We start from the raw sequence: 16,847 nt of genomic DNA on the forward strand, positions 1-16,847 counted from the left end.
TGTTTGTTTGTTTTCTTTTGAGACAGGGTCTTTCTCTGTCTTCCAGGCTGGAGTGCAATAGTGTGATCATAGCTCACTGCAGCCTCAACCTCCCTGGCTCAAGTGATCCTCTCACCTCCCTAGTAGCTGGGACTACAGGCATAAGCCACCACAGCTGTCTAGTTTTTAAATTTTTTTGTAGAGATAGGGTCTCACTATGTGTTGAACTCCTGGGTTGGTCTCAAACTCGTGGGCTCCAGCGATCCTCTTGCCTTGGCCTCCCAAAGTGCTGCAATTATAGGCATCTCCTCATGATTTAAAAAATTCTTTATATACTGTCCTGGAGAGATGATAATTCCACTTCTGTTGGATCATTTCCAGTGAGAGGAAAATACTACCTCATGAGACAAAAAAGATTTAGCTCTAACCTTTTCAGCTGGTGATGCATGGTGTCTAGGGGTTTGTCAGATTCTATCTCTTCATAGTCGCTGAATAACAGGCATAGAAATATTTGATCTTTAACTCCCTCTCAAGGGAATAAGAAAATGTTGTGCGCTGTAGGACCGTTGACTTACAGAATGTTAGAGCTGGGAGGGATGTCAGAGATCATTTAGTCCAGTGGTTTTTGTCTTTCTGTGTGTGACTCATGGATCCCCTTTGGAGAATGTGATTTAAAAAAATCAATAGATCCTTTCCCCCAAAATGCATATGTGCTACTGACACACAAAATGCTGTGTACAATTTCAGGGTATTCATGGATCCCTGAAGCCCATCTTGAATTAAGAAACCTTCTTTCCATTTTACTGATGAAAATCTGAGGCTCAGAGAAGTGGAATGGCATGAAATAGAAGTATGGAAGTAATTCCCTATCGGCCAGATGACTTTGTGAGCAGATGAGCCAGACACACAGGCCAACCCTTAATAATCTGGTGAGGTTCAGGGGAGTGTCGACTACCAAGTGAAAAGGAGACCTGCAGTAGCAATGGAAGTGTTATGAGCATTTAAAAAAAATATGAAAGTTCATTTACGAAAAAGGATTTAGATTTTTCTCTTTGGCTTCCAGGGGTAGCTTTAAGACCAAAGGGTAGAAAAGAGCTTTTGCTAGACAGAGCCCTCCACTAATGGAATATGCTGTCTTGAGAGGTACAGGATTTCTTGTTACTTGACTTTTTCGAGACACAGAACAACCTCTTGTAGAAGGGACTTAAGCATCACAAGCGTTTGAACTGGGTGACCAAAACTGGACATGATGATGTAACTCTAAGAAACATACTCAATCACATATACTAGCCACGAAGGAGCTCATGTCTCCCAGATAGCATGGTAAGTGAAGAAGTGAAGAAAGTTCAGGATGGCTAAGACATCAAGTGGGAGGCTGGTGGTAGTGGAGAGAAATGGGACTTGGAAATTTAAGTGGAAGTGAAATGTTGAAGGATCTTCCGGAGCACCATAGCTGGTATTAAGAACAAGAGGGTTGGGCATGGTGGCTCACACCTGCAATCCCAGTGCTTTGGGAGGCCGAGGTGGGTGGACTGAGTATAGGAGTTTGAGACCAGCCTAGCCAACACGGTAAAACCCTGTCTCTACTAAAATTACAAAAGTTAGCCAATCATGGTGGCACATGCCTGTGATTCCAGCTACTTGGGAGGCTGAGGCAGGAGAATGGCTCAAACCCGGGAGGTGAAGATGGCAGTGAGCCGAGATCAAGACACTGCATTCTAGCTTGGGCAACAGAGCGAGACTCCGTCTCAAAAAAAGAAAAAAAAAAAAAAAGAATGAGGGCCTGTATATAGCGATGGTGGCACAGAAGAATGAAAGCAAAAGGATATCAAAGGAGGAATGCACACAGTCAATGGTAGCAACACTAGCGAGCACATAAAAAGGCCAGAAGAGAGACAGACTGCGGTATGAGCTGTTTCCATCTGCATGTCTGTGTGTTGCAGACTCACACACTGAGTCTGAAGTTACAGTGAAAACAGGACATGCAAATGGAAATGTCCAACGATCTAAAGTGTTGGCAAGTGACAAAAGCATAGCAGAAATGCCCAGGAGGCAACTGAAGATATGAGACTTCCAGGAGGTCAGGATGTGAGACAGATTAGGGGGCTACCCACAGGAATGAATGAATTTAAAATTTAAGAGTAGATACATTTTCATTGGAAAAAAGTATAACATGAGTAGAAGTCTAAGAAGTTTGCCTTCAGGGCTGACCGCAGTGTGGAGATGGAATAATTTAAAAGATGTGAGAAGGGAAAGTCAGAGAGTTGCAGGAGATCTGAGATTCAAGTGAAATAAGAACCTGGCAAAAAGCAAGCTTCAAGGAAGAAGGGTGATCAACATAAATATGGTTTTATTTTAGTGTACACTCAACTGTGTGCTTTGGCAGGTAAATTATAGTAATGTTCATTTTGGCAACAACATAGGCAGTGCAGTGTGAATTATGAAGTGCTTTTAAATGGATTACACATATTCCTTAAATAGCATTTTCCAACATTACCTGTCTTAGTAAATATCACCATAACCTTTTTCTCTCCCAGTTTCTCTTTCAGTAAATTAGAAATCACTTTACTTAGGTTTAATAAGTTCCTTTCACATCCTCATTTTAAGGAAGATGATTTCTGCCACCCTAACGTAATAAACTCAGAAAGGTACACCAAGGTGACATGCTGTGCCTGGACCACCTTAGTCAATAAGGCAGCAGCAGCAAGGGCTGATTTTGCTTCCTGATGTTTGTTTCTTAACACAAGAATTAAAAGCAAAATTAAACACTGGCTTAGATTTTAAGAAATAACTTTTTAGAAATAAAAGAAATCAGTTTCTCTGCATTTAAGTCTATCTCTTGGAGATCTACGCCCTCCCTTTAGGGACAAAGTCAGTTGTGTTGCCTTTGTTGAGTCCCACCTTGTAGTCAGGTAGATCTGACTTCAAATTCTGAAAATAGATTCTCACACATTAAACTGGAGTTTATGGAAACATCAGTGGAAGGAAATAAAACATTCCATCTGTTTACAAATTATCCTGCAACTCAGGATAATTTGTCACGTGTATTATCTACTTACAGTTGCCACTCACACGCAGAGAACTTTTATAAGAAGGCTGGAAAGAGAGGTGTAGGGAGGCTTTTAGGTTGATACTGGATTCTTTGGCAAAAGTGAAGGGGGGTGGTTATTAAGAGTGAAAGGATAGTATTTCCTGGGATGCCATCTACTTCAGTAGCTTCAGAGTCACAGAAAATTGTGTGTTTCTGTAAATCTTATTACTAAAGGCTGACACGATGATTGGCATTTCAGTACATAGTGGTATTTAACTTCTCATTAAAATGACTTATCTTGCCTCTTATTATTACTTTTAATGATTATTTAGTACACTTATGCTTCCCCCTTGTGGGTAAGATATAGAAGGATTTAAGAGTTGGAAGAACTCAAGATTTAGAAACATTTGAGATACAGCCAAGAAGTTATCCTTCAAGAATCTGCCCAGGCCAGACGCAGAGGCTCATGCCTGTAGTCCCAGCACTTTGGGATGCCAAAGTGGGCAAATCCCTTGAGGTCAGGAGTTCGAGAGCAGCCTGGCCAACATGGCAAAACCTCATTTCTACTAAAAGTACAAAAATTAGGCTGGGCACATTGGCTCACGCCTGTAATCCCAGTACTTGGGGAGGCTGAGGCAGGCAGATCACCTGATGTCAGGAGTTCGAGACCAACCTGGCCAACATGGTGAAACCCTGTCTATACTAAAAATACAAAAATTAGCCAGGTATGGTGGCAGGCACCTGTAATCCCAGCTTCTCGGGAGGCTGAGGCAGGAGAATCGCTTGAACCTGGGAGTCGTGGGTTGCTTTTTTAGTTGCCATTTTCTCCCTCAGCTCTAGCCAAGCCTTTTGTCTGTATAGTAAGCATTGAATCAATATTTCTTGAGTGAATTATTTAGTACGGATGTATTAAGAAATGAGTGAAGGAGAGTAAGCTATTTATACAAGTTGGTTGCTTTACTCAAATTAAAACCAGACTTAGATTGGTCTAGTGAAAGTAGGCCAGATATTGGCATGTTTCTTTTGGAAGAGAAGAAGGACAAGAAGAGAAGTTATCTCTTTTCAGCTCTTATTCTAGCAGTCCCAACCCCAGCTCCCTGCCATGGGTGGGAGTGACAGTGGTTTGTCCCTAGGCTGAAACTAATCTAGAAGAATCTCTACCAATGAGAGGTTAGGCCTTTGTCCTTCACTGCAGCCTTAGGCCCGGAAGACGAAGCGCTGAGAAGGAGAAGGTGACCAGGTTGCAGGAACCAACAGTAATTCAGATTCTCATCTGCTTCCCTCTCCTGGCCACCCCTAGCACCCAGCCCTGCTTCCACCCTGATTCTGGGAGGCAAGAACGCAATCTGCATAGCTCACACTTACTTGGCAGCGGCATCTTTTCTCAACTGTTCATGCTTCATGAGGAGATTTTTCCGGTCTCGGAAGGCTTTTCTGACCTTGTACCCTTTGTAGACGGCTTGGATTTTGAAGGCGGCGATGTCCTGTATGGCTGCAATGGACAGGGCACCGTGCTCCAACATGTATTGGATCACTTCATGACGCTCACCAAGCAAAGCATAGTCAAGGGGTGTGTATCTGAAATGGGAGGAAGATTTCCTTTTTTTAAATTTCATAATGTAATTCAAGGCACAGTTAAACTGAATATATTATGCAACAGAAGGAAACTTCATTCTAACATGTGGAATATTCCCCAAGCAAAGCCACCTTCTCTATACCAGGGCTGTTTTTTTTCTCCAAGGGGCACAAAACAGGGTTGACTATGACTGTGAGTCAGGTGCTTTGGGCTGCTAACCATGCCAGTTCCCAAGTTTTACTCCCTGGCACACAAGGAGGGGCCTATTGGAAACACTTGATCTCTTCTCTTCTTCCCCATGTGCCAAATAATTCCCTGTCCCTATCTAAAAAGGTAGTGAAAATAATAATTGTGAGATTCATAAATTTGAGCCCATGATTACTGATAGTTAATTAGAGTTCCAAATGGAAATTTAGTATATGATAAGAATGGCCCTTTAAGTCTCTGCAGAAAAGATAGATTACTAAATAGTGATGGACAACCAGGTAGCCATGTGGTGAAAAAAGGAGATTCTTATACCACATTTTATACCAAAATAAATTCTGGACAGAGCAAGGATCTAAATATTTAAAACAGGAACCATAGAAGTACCAGAAGAAACCATGAAGATTAAAAAAATGATATAGGAAGTATTTTCTACAAAAAAGGATACAAAATTCAGAAACCATAAAACGGCTGGGCACAGTGGCTACCAAGGGCTGGGTGTGGTGACTCACACCTATAATCCCAGCACTTTGGGAGGCCGAGGCAGCCGGATCACTTGAGGTCAGGTGTTCGAGACAGCCTGGCCAACATGGTAAAACCTCAATTCTATGAAAAATACAAAAATTAACCAGGCGTGGTGGTGCACACTTATAGTCCCAGCTACTCAGGAGGCTGAGGCAGGAGAACTGCTTGAACCTGGGAGGTGGAGGTTGCAGTGAGCCAAGATCACACCACTGCACTCCAGCCTGGGTGACAGAGTGAGACGCCGTCTCTAAAAAAAAAAAAATTCAGAAACCGTAAAAGAAGACTGACAAATCTGACAACATAAAAATAACACATTTTACATGGTAAAGAAAACATCAAAGACAAAGATAATAGTTCCCCCAAGAGTAAATAAGAATGCCTCTTAACACATAAAAATAACTTCAAACTCACTCATTTAAGAGAAATATGGATTAAGACTAACACGAGAGAGTACCTTTCACTGATAATCAGATTAGCAAAAATCAGCAAGGTTACTAACACACTGCACTGGCAAGGACAGAGGGAGACAGGCTCTCTCATATACTACTTCAACTTCTAGGGAAGACAATTTGGCAATGTTAATCAAAATTATTCATGTATATGCCATTTGACATAGCCGTTTCACTCTTAGGAATTTATCCTACAGATCTGCTCTCATGTGAAATGCTTTATGTACTAGGTTACTCATGGAAGTACAGTTAGTTATAGTAAAAGAATAGAAACAACCTCAATATCTATCAACAGAGGACTGCTTAAACAATGCACAGGCTATCCATATAATGAAGACATCTGTATATGCAGTCATTACTGCTGTCTATGAATAAATAAGGAACAACCTCCAGGGCGCCTCGTTAAATGAAGACAAAGAAAAAGGCAAGAAACAGGAGTTATTATGGCATGTTCCATCTGTATGAAAAAAATTCCTGTATGCTTATCTATGAAAAATACACTTCCAGAAGCTTTCCAAGAAACTGCTAACAGTGATGCCTCTGGGGAGAAAACTAGCTGTCTCAGAGGCAGGGGCAAGAGGAACATTGAGTCTTCAGTGAACGTCCTTTTAAATTTTGTGCAGTGTACACACATCATTGTTTTGATAAATACATGATTTATAAAGGATGAATATTATTGCCATGTTGTTGTATATTTGAATCTCAAATGGCAACTTTCTAGGTGTGCTGTTTTCAGCACATTCTTTTTTTTTTTTGAGACAGGGTCTCACTCTGTTGCCTACGCTGGAGTGCAGTAGCACGAACACAGCTTACTGCAGCCTTGACCCCTCCTGGACTCAAGCAATCCTTCCACCTCAGACCCCCAAGTAGCTGGGACTACTGGCATGCACCACCAAGTCTGGCTAGAGTGTGGTGTGGGTGTGTGTGTGTGTGTGTGTGTGTTTTGAGATGGAGTTTTGCTCTTATTGCCCAGGCTGGAGTGCAATGGCGCCATCTCAGCTCACTGCAACCTCCAACCTTCTGGGGTCAAGCAATTCTCCTGTCTCAGCCTCCTGAGTAGCTGAGATTCCAGGTGCATGCCACCATGCCCAGCCAATTTTTTGTATTTTTAGTAGAGACGGGGTTTCATCATATTGGTTAGGCTGGTCTAGAACTCCTGACCTTGTGATCTGCCTGCCTTAGCCTCGCAAAGTGCTGGGATAACAGGCGTGAGCCACCTCACCCAGCCAATTTTTGTATTTTTTGTAGAGATGGGATTTTGCCATATTGTCCAGGCTGGTCTTGAACTCCTGAGCTCAGGCAATCCTTCTGCCTTGGACTATCAAAGTGCTGAAATTACAGGCATGAGCCACTGCACCCAGCCCATTCTTTTTAAAAAACATTTCTTTTTAAATTTTGGAAACATAAAAAATTGGTTAAATACGTAGAAGAAAATAGCTATCATCCGTATTCCCACCCTGAGAATTAACCACTGTTCATATCTTGGGAGATATAATTTCCTTTTTTAAAGAAAAATTACTTTGTCAAAATGATATAGTTTTTTTGTTTTTTTTTTGAGATGGAGTCTTGCTCTGTTGCCCAGGCTGGAGTGCAATGCATGATCTCAGCTCACTGCAACCTCTGCCTCCTGGATTCAAGCAATTCTTCTGTCTCAGCCTCCTGAGTAGCTGAGATAGATTACAGGTGCATGCCACCATGCCTGGCTAATTTTTGTATTTTTGGTAGAGGTAGGATTTCACCATGTCGGCCAGGATGGTCTCGATCTCCTGACCTGGTAATCTGTCTGCCTTGGCCTCCCAAAGTGCTGGAATTACAGGCATGAGCCACTGTACCCAGCTGTAAAATTATATAGATTTTAAGAACTCAAACACTGAAAAAAAAAAAATACAAACACTGAAGTAAAAAATCCCCCAAATTCTACCATCCTACAATGGCAATGATGATTGTCACTTTTTGAACAATTTACTTTACATCTCTAAGTCTTAGTTTTCCTTATCTGTTAAACAATGTAATACTTTGCAGACTTGGTAGGAGGAGAAAATGGAATAATAAGTGTGAAGAGGTTAGCGATGTTCCTGGCCCAAAGGAAGCAGTTAATAAATGCCATCTCTGATTGTTATTATTACAGGAAATTTACTGCTGTATGGTTTGCAATACCACAGCTGCTTATCAAAAATATCTCCATAGGACCCAAACTAGTATCTATGACCATCCCATGACCACCACTGATGCTGATTCCTCTCAGGATGACTTTGACCAGACTAGTGCCATCAGAGGTCTTAGGAGAAAACATCAGATGATTTATAAGGCAGAAAAAAGGATGATTATATAGATGCATGATTAGACACAGAAAATCATCCAATTATAGAAAAGAAATGATCTCTCTTCAAAACTTACCTAACAGTCACAGTTAAGACATAAAAGGAAGAGGTTTTCACTTTAAGAGTGTTTTGATCACTTTAGTAAGGAAACTGAGTTTGGGAGGAAACCCCAAACATTGAAATTACGGAACCTCCATTTTAGGATAGCTTCATTCATCACTTACTGTTCAGGGACCAGAAGGCTGTAAGTAGAGGCATCTATATAAACTTTAGAACATTATTTATAAGTAGATAGCAGTTTTTAAATTCAGGACAATTTAAAAAAAATTGTTGCTACATGTTCTGAAATGCCTTTCATGACCGTACTTTCTCTAATGGAAAAAATTATTATGGAGTCATTAAATCATGTAATACTAGAGCTAAATTAAATTCTAGAGGTCATTTAGTTCAATACCTTCATTTTATAAATGGATGAACAGATCCAGAAAGGTTAAGCAACTTACCAAAGGTTATATAAACTGTTTCTACAGAATGCAGACTAGAACTAAGATAACATGTTTCCCAGTTCAGTAATCCTTCCACAACACATGTATCAATTACTTAGTATGTTACCTATAGAATAAAATGATTTTTTAAATCAATGTGCAAACAACATATGTATTTGGTAAGTCTGACCATTTTTTCTATAATTATTGATATTTAGTATCCTTTACATAATATATAAGCATGGGTTAACACATTTGGTTTATAAAATGTAGGGCCAAAATTATTCCTTTACCTACAAATATTACAAAAGGAAATAACACGTAGCTTAATATATCCTAAAGAATGCTGCTCTGGGAGTCAGGGGACCTGTGTGACCCTGGGCATTCTCTTAACTTCTCTGGGGGGAAAGGAAGAAGGGAAGAACTAGACCTCTCAGGCTGCTTCTGGATTGAAAATTATATCTTAAAAATTTTTCCTGTAAAAAAATTATATTTTCTTATGAAAAGTTTTAAGCATAAAAAATGTAGAGAGAATAACATAATAAAGCTTTACATACTCACTACCTAAATTTAACAATTTTTTGCTACATTTGCGTCATCTAGCCCCTTCCTTTTTATTTTTGTTGGAGTATTTTACAGCTAATCTTGGAACTCCTATCATTTTGTCAGAGGTGTTGGAACCAGAGGACTCACTCCATCTTGGGTGAGGGCTAGGAAAATGAGGCTGGCACTTGTTGGGCTACATTCCCAGAAAGCTATTCCTAGCCTCTAGATATTGAAGGGAACAGATAGAGAATGTTTACTAAACAGATCCAGACTTGGGAGTGTCTTAATATCCTGATATCTTGAGAACAAAGGCATTCCTAATTTTGCTTTAAATATTGTTTCTTGCAAAATATAGTAATTAAGAAAATGAATCCTTTATCACAAACCCTTGTAGCAGAGCATATCTCCCCATAATCTTTTTTTATCCTGTACGTAAACAAGTATTGAACCTAGGGTGGATGCGTTCCTCCCCTTACTTTCAGGAACGCCCTACTCTGTCTATGGTGTAACTGTACTTTCACTACTTTACTTTCTTAATAAACTTGCTTTTGCAGCCAGGTGCAGTGGCACATGTCTGTAATCTGTAGGGTCCAGCCCTACTAGGGTCGTGGGGTGTCCCCTATCACTGTGCTGAGGCGCTGGATCCGAGAAATAGAGACAAGACACAGAAGGACAAAGAAAGCACAGCTGGGCTTGGGGGCCAATGCCACTTAAGCGGAGACAGGCGAGGCCCCGAACGTCCAGGAGAGTCTGTATTTATTGGGTATAGGTTACGGGGCAGGGTAGTGAGTGAGGTCATCTTAAGGATAGTGATAGGGTCAAGACATTCACATGAGTGATAAGCAAGGGGCCCACCCCCATTAGGTCACCTAGGCTAGGAGGTGAGCAGTGCACAGCAAGGGGTCCACCCCCGTTAGTTCACCGAGGCAAGGAGTTGGGCCGTGTGCAGTAAAGAGGTTGCAGTGTGCAACATTTCTTATCTAGGGGCAGGCTACTTCTAAGGAATTCTATAGGAGGATGCTGAGTCAGCACAGTGGCAAGAGAGCTGACAAGGTATACAGTCACCTGCTGGCAGCTTCCAATGATTCCTACAGAAGGATGCTTTGAGTCAGTAAATAGCAACAGAGCTGACAAGATATACAGCCACCTAGGTGCGATTATATCAGAAGGGTTTTAAGCCCTCAGATGCTTGCGGGCTTGCCAACCTGAGGCCAGCTTTCCACAAGAACTGGACGTGAGATACTACAACTCCCTTACAGGAGGGGTGACTCTTGCTCCAAGCCTGCCATACAGCAGGTATCTTTATGATACTGAATATTGACGTCTGGGCCAGCCTGCCGGGTAGCGCATTCCCTTTTAGGCAGGGGCACTACCGCCTGGGCCATAGATTCTTGTCCTGGTCTGTTTTTCCCTTAAATCATGCTCTGCACTGTGTCTGCTCTAGACCTTCCTCTGACTTTTATAAACTAAGATATAATTATATATATATGTGAAAATAACTGAGTAGTAAGATATTCTTCAGGCACGAATTGTTCTAACTATAAACTAATACATAATTATATATAAAGGATTATATAAAAGAAATAACTGAGTAGTAACACTATAAACCAAGATATTCTTTAGGCAATAATTGTGCCAGGGATCTGCTTAGCTCCTCTTCCTTGGTGCCCAAATGGGGGGTTACCCACATAATCCCAGCATTTTGGGAGGCCAAGGTGGGCGGATCACGAGGTCAGGAGTTCAAGACCAGCCTGACCAACATGATGAAACCCTGTCTAAACTAAAATTACAAAAAAAATTAGCCGGGTGTGGTGGTGTGTGCCTGTAGTCCCAGCTACTCAGGAGGCTGAGGCAGGAGAACTGCTTGAACTCAGGAGGTGGAGGTTTGCAGTGAGCTGAGATCGCGCCATTGCACTCCAGCCTGGGCAACAGAATGAGACTCCGTTTCAAAAACAAAACAAAACACCTTGCTTTTGCTTTGCACTGCGGACTCACCCTGAATTATTTCTCGTGAGAGATCCAAGAACCCTCTCTTGGGGTCGGGATCAGAACCACTTTCCTATAACATCTTCATCTCTATGTGTTTAAGTATTCAGCTGTAAATAATACAGCCACAATGTCATTATTATACTAACAAAGTTAATAGGAATTCCTTAGTAAAATCTAAGGACCACTTCATAATCAAATTTCCCCAATTTTCTCAAAAACATATTTTTGTAATTGGTTTATTCAAAGTAAGATTCTCAATTTTTTATTCAGAGACACAATCCAAATATCTAACATCATTTTAAGATTGAAGTCTATACTCAGTGTTTAAAACAACTGTGATCATAAAACACACTGTGATTATTACTACTGAATCTTTCTTTATCCCAAATTCAATTTAGAAAAATTCAAGTACTGTGAATATTCCCATCAGTGTTGGGGTGAGTCTGTCAGATAGTTATTGACTGAAAGTCAGCAGAAGTTGGCAAAAATTATGTCTACACGGTGTTCATCAACTGACTAGTGTCAATGTATGAGAAGTAAAAATTAGCACTACACTGATGGTAACCAACCAAGAAACAAGGTGGATATAGACAACAGAAAAGATACAATTGGACCTGCCATGTGGGAATGGTCTGATGGGATGAGTAGAATGCCTAGACTGGAACGTCAATAAATGTAAAAGGCAGTGCCAAGTTCTGACATTTGTACATCAAGGTGCATTGCTGATGAAACATTAACAGAGACTGGGTCATTGTCACCATATCTTTTTATCTATAGGTCGGCAAGTACAGTTAGGAGGATTTTTCCTTTGGTCTTTTGGTCTGTAATTAACATATGTTTATTCCAGGAGGCAGTAAACATCTTAATTCATGCAGTTACTTAGGTCTCATATTCAAGGTTTAGCATATAAATGGAAATTGAGTTACAAAAAATTTCACTGTTTCCTTAAAAATATAGTAGTCAGACAGTAAATGCTGTTACACAGAATACATTTTTACAGAAACAAAACAAATCATCACTGTCTGAGGATTATTAAACTTTCTTTTTTTTTTAAAAGAGTTTCAATGGGAGACAGACATCTTCAACTCTCCCTCTAATGAGGAAAGTTTCTGAAAGAAGTGGTACAGCGGTTAGTTCTAGAAAACAGAAACATGTTTCCTCTGAGATAGACCTAGAGAAATCCCTTCTCAATAAAGTTTCCCACCAACTAATAGAAAGAAAGAATGAGTGGTGGCTAAGAGGATGGGGATGGTATTTTAGCAGGAGCCATTTTAGTTACAGCATCCATGAAATGTGAAAACTAACACAAAGACCTAGGTCAGAGTGACTGTCAGAGATGTGTGAACTCCATCTTAAAGACGAGCTGGGTAAAATGAGGCTGAAACCTATTGGGTTGCATTCCCAAACAGTTAAGGCATTCTAAGTCACAGGATGAGACAGGAGGTCAGCACAAAATATAGGCCATAAAGACCTTGCTGATAAAACAGTTTGCAGTAAAGGAGCTGCCTAAAACCCACCAAACCAAAATGGCAACAAGAGTGACCTCTGCTCGTCCTCACTGCTACACTCCCACCAGTGCCATGATAGTTTACAAATGCCATGGCAATGTCAGAAAGTTACCCTACATGGTCCGAAAAGGGGAGGCATGAATACTCCACCCCTTGTTTAGCATATCCTCAAGAAATAACCATAAAAATGGACAACCAGCATCCCTAGGGGGGTGCTCTGTCTGTGGAGCGGCCATTCTTTTATTCCTTTACTTTCTTTAAAAACTTGCTTTCACTTTGCACTGCAGACTCCCCCTCAATTCTTTCTTGAATAAGATCCAAGAACCCTCTTTTGGGGTCTGTATCGGGACTCCTTTCCTGTAACAGGACCTCAGGTATGGAAGTCTGATCAGAAACTCAGTTGTTACCTACAAATTATGAGAATCTGCCTAGATCTAAGACCACCAAGAATCACTCTTCCTTAGATTTCACATGCTGCTTGGTCCTTTTTATTGGGCCTGGATTTTTGGGCAATAACCCTAACATAATTCTGCAGACTTTGTATTAGTCATGCAATCTGCATTTAGATTAAACCCTGAACTTTCATCTTAGCTTCTCCTTATGTTTTCAGGCTACACAGTAGCATCTCTTTGTCCACTGACTGATAATATCCTCTCCATCAAGAGAAACCTCTGGAATATATAATACATTCCCCTGCCCTAAATGAACTCCTTGGCTCAGTCAATCAGAACTTCACTGACCTAATGTTAGCCAGAAGAAGGACTAAAATATTCTCATCTGCAAAATGTGTGCTTGCCCTAGGCAATAGATAAAATTCTGAAGAGTTATAAAATCCCATTGTGGGGGGCACTGTTGACTGAATGGCGCCAACAGACGCAGGTCCCTTTAAAGGTGGAGGAAAAGAGGGCAATAGCTTTTCTACTGGGGGAGGAAAAGGCTCTGGTCTGTCCTTATCCTCACTAGAAAAAAATCTTCCTTATTCCTCACAGGAAGGAATGAATTGGGGAGAGAAGTCTCTCCCTGTTCTTCTGGTTCCTGTTTTTCCCTCTCCTTTAAATCTCCTGAATTCCCTTCAGGTGGAGAAGATGGGTGGTCTGACTCACTGCAATCTGGCAGAGAAACAGGATACAAGGCAGAGCATACGCACCACAGCGCCCAGGTGCTTAAAATAGTAACATTAGTAAAGTGACCTTGCTCATATCCTCTCTTCAGGCAGCGACTTACCTGCTCCTGTAACTCTAAGGCTCCTGATCAGGAAACCAAGGGCATTCCTGCCGAATTAAGAGCATAAGCTGTGTAGAGCTCCAGGCTCTACAGTGCACTGGATAGCTTTAAGTAGCTGTTGCACTGTTTTAAAAAATACTTTCTGCACTTTGGTCATTTCTTGACCCATGATAAGCTAACCCCTGATATTTTACGTGTGTGTCCTGCCCTCCTGATGGGAGTCAGGACTACCCCTTGCCGGGATTCCCTGAAAATTAATGAGCTCTCCTCCTTCACATGTAACTTCAAGTCTATCACGTCGGGGTCACCACTTGCAGAGCTTATAGCTTGCAGTCAATGCCGAGAATGAAGTACTCAGATGACTGCAGCTGAGCGGGGCTGGGGGTAGCTCTTCTGAGAGAGTCCGCCCCAGCATCTGTACGCCAAGTATTTATTGAAAGGGCTTCTATTAACTACAAACATCCACTAGATGGCCATTTGAGGTGGGTTGCTGAGGCACCTGTGACCTTGTTCACACTCAAACTGCATTCTCAGGAGGCTGTTTTCAGCGTTCCTTATCACACCACACACTCCACTCCCTGTCCTGTTTTCAGGGTCAAGGAGTTTCATTTCCATGCACAAAGAACATACAAACAGTGCCTCAGTATTTTTCATGCCCCGGCCTCAAATGCCATGTACATAAGCTTGAATATGATGCCATGTGCCCCCCACCCCCATGATTCAAAATCAACATTGCATGGAAGTTTTGCTTTTCTATTCTGGCTATTTCTTAGTGTAATGTTTTCTTATTAGTATAGTTATTATTTCTGAACCAATATCTAAATGTGAGATTTAAACAAATCTAGTAGAAAGGATGCAAGATAAACAAAGAGCACTTTAAAAAAAAAAAAAAGTCAACAACTTGGCGGGGCATGGTGGCTCACCCCTGTAATCCCAGCACTTTGGGAGGCCAAGGCAGGTGGATCACCTGAGGTCTGGCTAACATGGTGAACTCCTGTCTCTACTAAAAATACAAAAATTAGCTGAGTGTGGCAGTGTGCACCTGCAATCCCAGCTACTCACAAGGCTGAGGCAGTAGAATTGCTTGAACACAGGAGGTGGAGGTTGCAGTGAGCTGAGATTGTTCCAGTGCACCGCAGCCTGGGCAATAGAGCGAGACTTGGTCTCAAAAAAAAAACAAAAAAAACCTCAACAACTTACCTCTCTTCATTGTTTTCCATCTGATTAGGGAAAGCAGCAAAGTCTAGCAGTAATTTAATGGCATCAAGGTATCCATTGTTACAGGACCAATGCAAAGCTGTCCTTCCCTATAAGCACAAACAAAAATCAAGTACATCTGGAGTAAGTATTTTGGACATGTGATTATTTAGGCTAACTCAAAATCAATACAAGCAATTATTTTCTCAAATTGCTTATTTACCAAAAGGGAAAATATTACGTATACAGTGGAGAAAGCAAATGGGATTTGATCCAAGTGATAGTAATTAACTCTAGGGTTTTTTTTTTGAGATGGAGTTTCACTGTTGTCACTCAGGCTGGAGGGAAATGATGCAATCTTGGCTCACTGCAACCTTGGCCTCCCAGGTTCAAGAGATTCTCCTGCTTCAGCCTCCCAAGTAGCTGGGATTAAAGGTGCCTGCCACCACACTCAGCTAATTTTTGTAATTTTAGTAGAATGGGGTTTTACCATGTTGACCGGGCTGGTCTCGAACTCCTGACCTCAGGTGATCCACCTGCCTCAGACTCCCAGAGTGCTGGGATACAGGTGTAAGCTGCCGCACCCAGCCAATTAACACTATGTTAAGGGGCAGCATATATCTCCAATGGTAATACACTGAGAAGGATTCACAATACTTATGTAATATTCCAACCAAAAATGTGAAACCTGACTCTAATCATGGGGAAACATAAGATTAACCCAAATTGAGTCAAATTCTGTAAAATAAATGGCCTGTATTTGTTAAAAATTTTAATGTCATGAAAGATAAAGATGAAGCATTGCTAGACATAAAGAGGGACACTGTATAGTGTTAAAGGAGTCAAAAAGGAAGAGATCAGAATGCCAAATTTGTATGGATCTAATAACAAAGCTTCTAAATATACAAGGGAAAAATCAACAAAACTGAAAAGGGTCAAGACCATAATCATAGTGGAAGATTTTAACCCATCTTTTAAAACAGCTGATAGAACAGACAAAAAAGGGCAGTAAAGATATACAAGGCCTAAACAACACATCCTTTGAAGAGATGAATATCAAGGTTTTTTGTTTTGTTTTGTTTTGTTTGTTTGTTTGTTTTGGTGCTCTAGGTAAGGAATGAAGAAAATTCAAAAAAAGAAAAAGAAAAAGAGAGCGAAAACAAACACACATTACCAATTTATGAAATAAACAAAAACTCACTACAGGCCCTATAAACATAAGATAAGGGAATATGTGTGTGACAAAATTTATGCAAATACATTTGACATTTTGAATAAAATGAATAAATACCTCAAAAAGTTCAACTTACCAAAGCTGAAAGAAAAATAATTAGAAAATTTGAATAATTAATGGAAGTGAATTGGTTGTTTAAAACTTTTACACACAAAAAACTCCAACTCGAGATAACTTCAAGAGGAAATTCTTCCAAATATTTAAGGAAGAAGTAATACCAATTTTATTCTCCCAGAGAATAAAAACAAGGGACTGCTTTCTAAATCTTTTTTTACAAGGTTAGCCTTACCTTGCTACCAAAACCTTGCAACTATAATACAAGAAAGGAAAATTATAGGCCAATCTCTCTCATAAACATGGATGCAAAAATCTTAAAATATCAGCAAGTAAAATCTATTAGTATATAAAAGTGCATAATATATGTGGGGCTTACTCCAGAAATGCAAGCGTTGTTTAACATCTTAAAAAAAAAAAAAAATCAATCAATGTAATTTGCTGTATTAACAGAAAAGAGGAGAAAAAATATCTGTTGATGAATGCGTAAATAGTATTTGATGAAAAGCCAATTATGATTTTATT

General features: G+C 40.5%; 1 protein-coding gene across 4 annotated transcripts in view; it reads right to left on the bottom strand.

The window, feature by feature from the left end:
• Positions 1-16,847, bottom strand: part of INVS (inversin) — a 188,727-nt gene that overhangs the window by 24,427 nt on the left and 147,453 nt on the right. For all 4 annotated transcript variants that reach the window (XM_017527798.2, XM_017527796.2, XM_017527797.2 and 1 more), the window contains 2 exons: positions 15,038-15,144; positions 4,376-4,588 (listed from right to left, as the gene is read on the bottom strand). In XM_017527798.2, the coding sequence (XP_017383287.1) occupies positions 4,376-4,588; positions 15,038-15,144 (320 nt within the window). The remainder of the gene's footprint in view (positions 1-4,375; positions 4,589-15,037; positions 15,145-16,847) is intronic.

Source organism: Cebus imitator, unplaced genomic scaffold, assembly GCF_001604975.1.
Source record: "Cebus imitator isolate Cc_AM_T3 unplaced genomic scaffold, Cebus_imitator-1.0 Scaffold51, whole genome shotgun sequence".
In the NCBI taxonomy this organism is placed as follows: Eukaryota; Metazoa; Chordata; class Mammalia; order Primates; family Cebidae; genus Cebus; species Cebus imitator.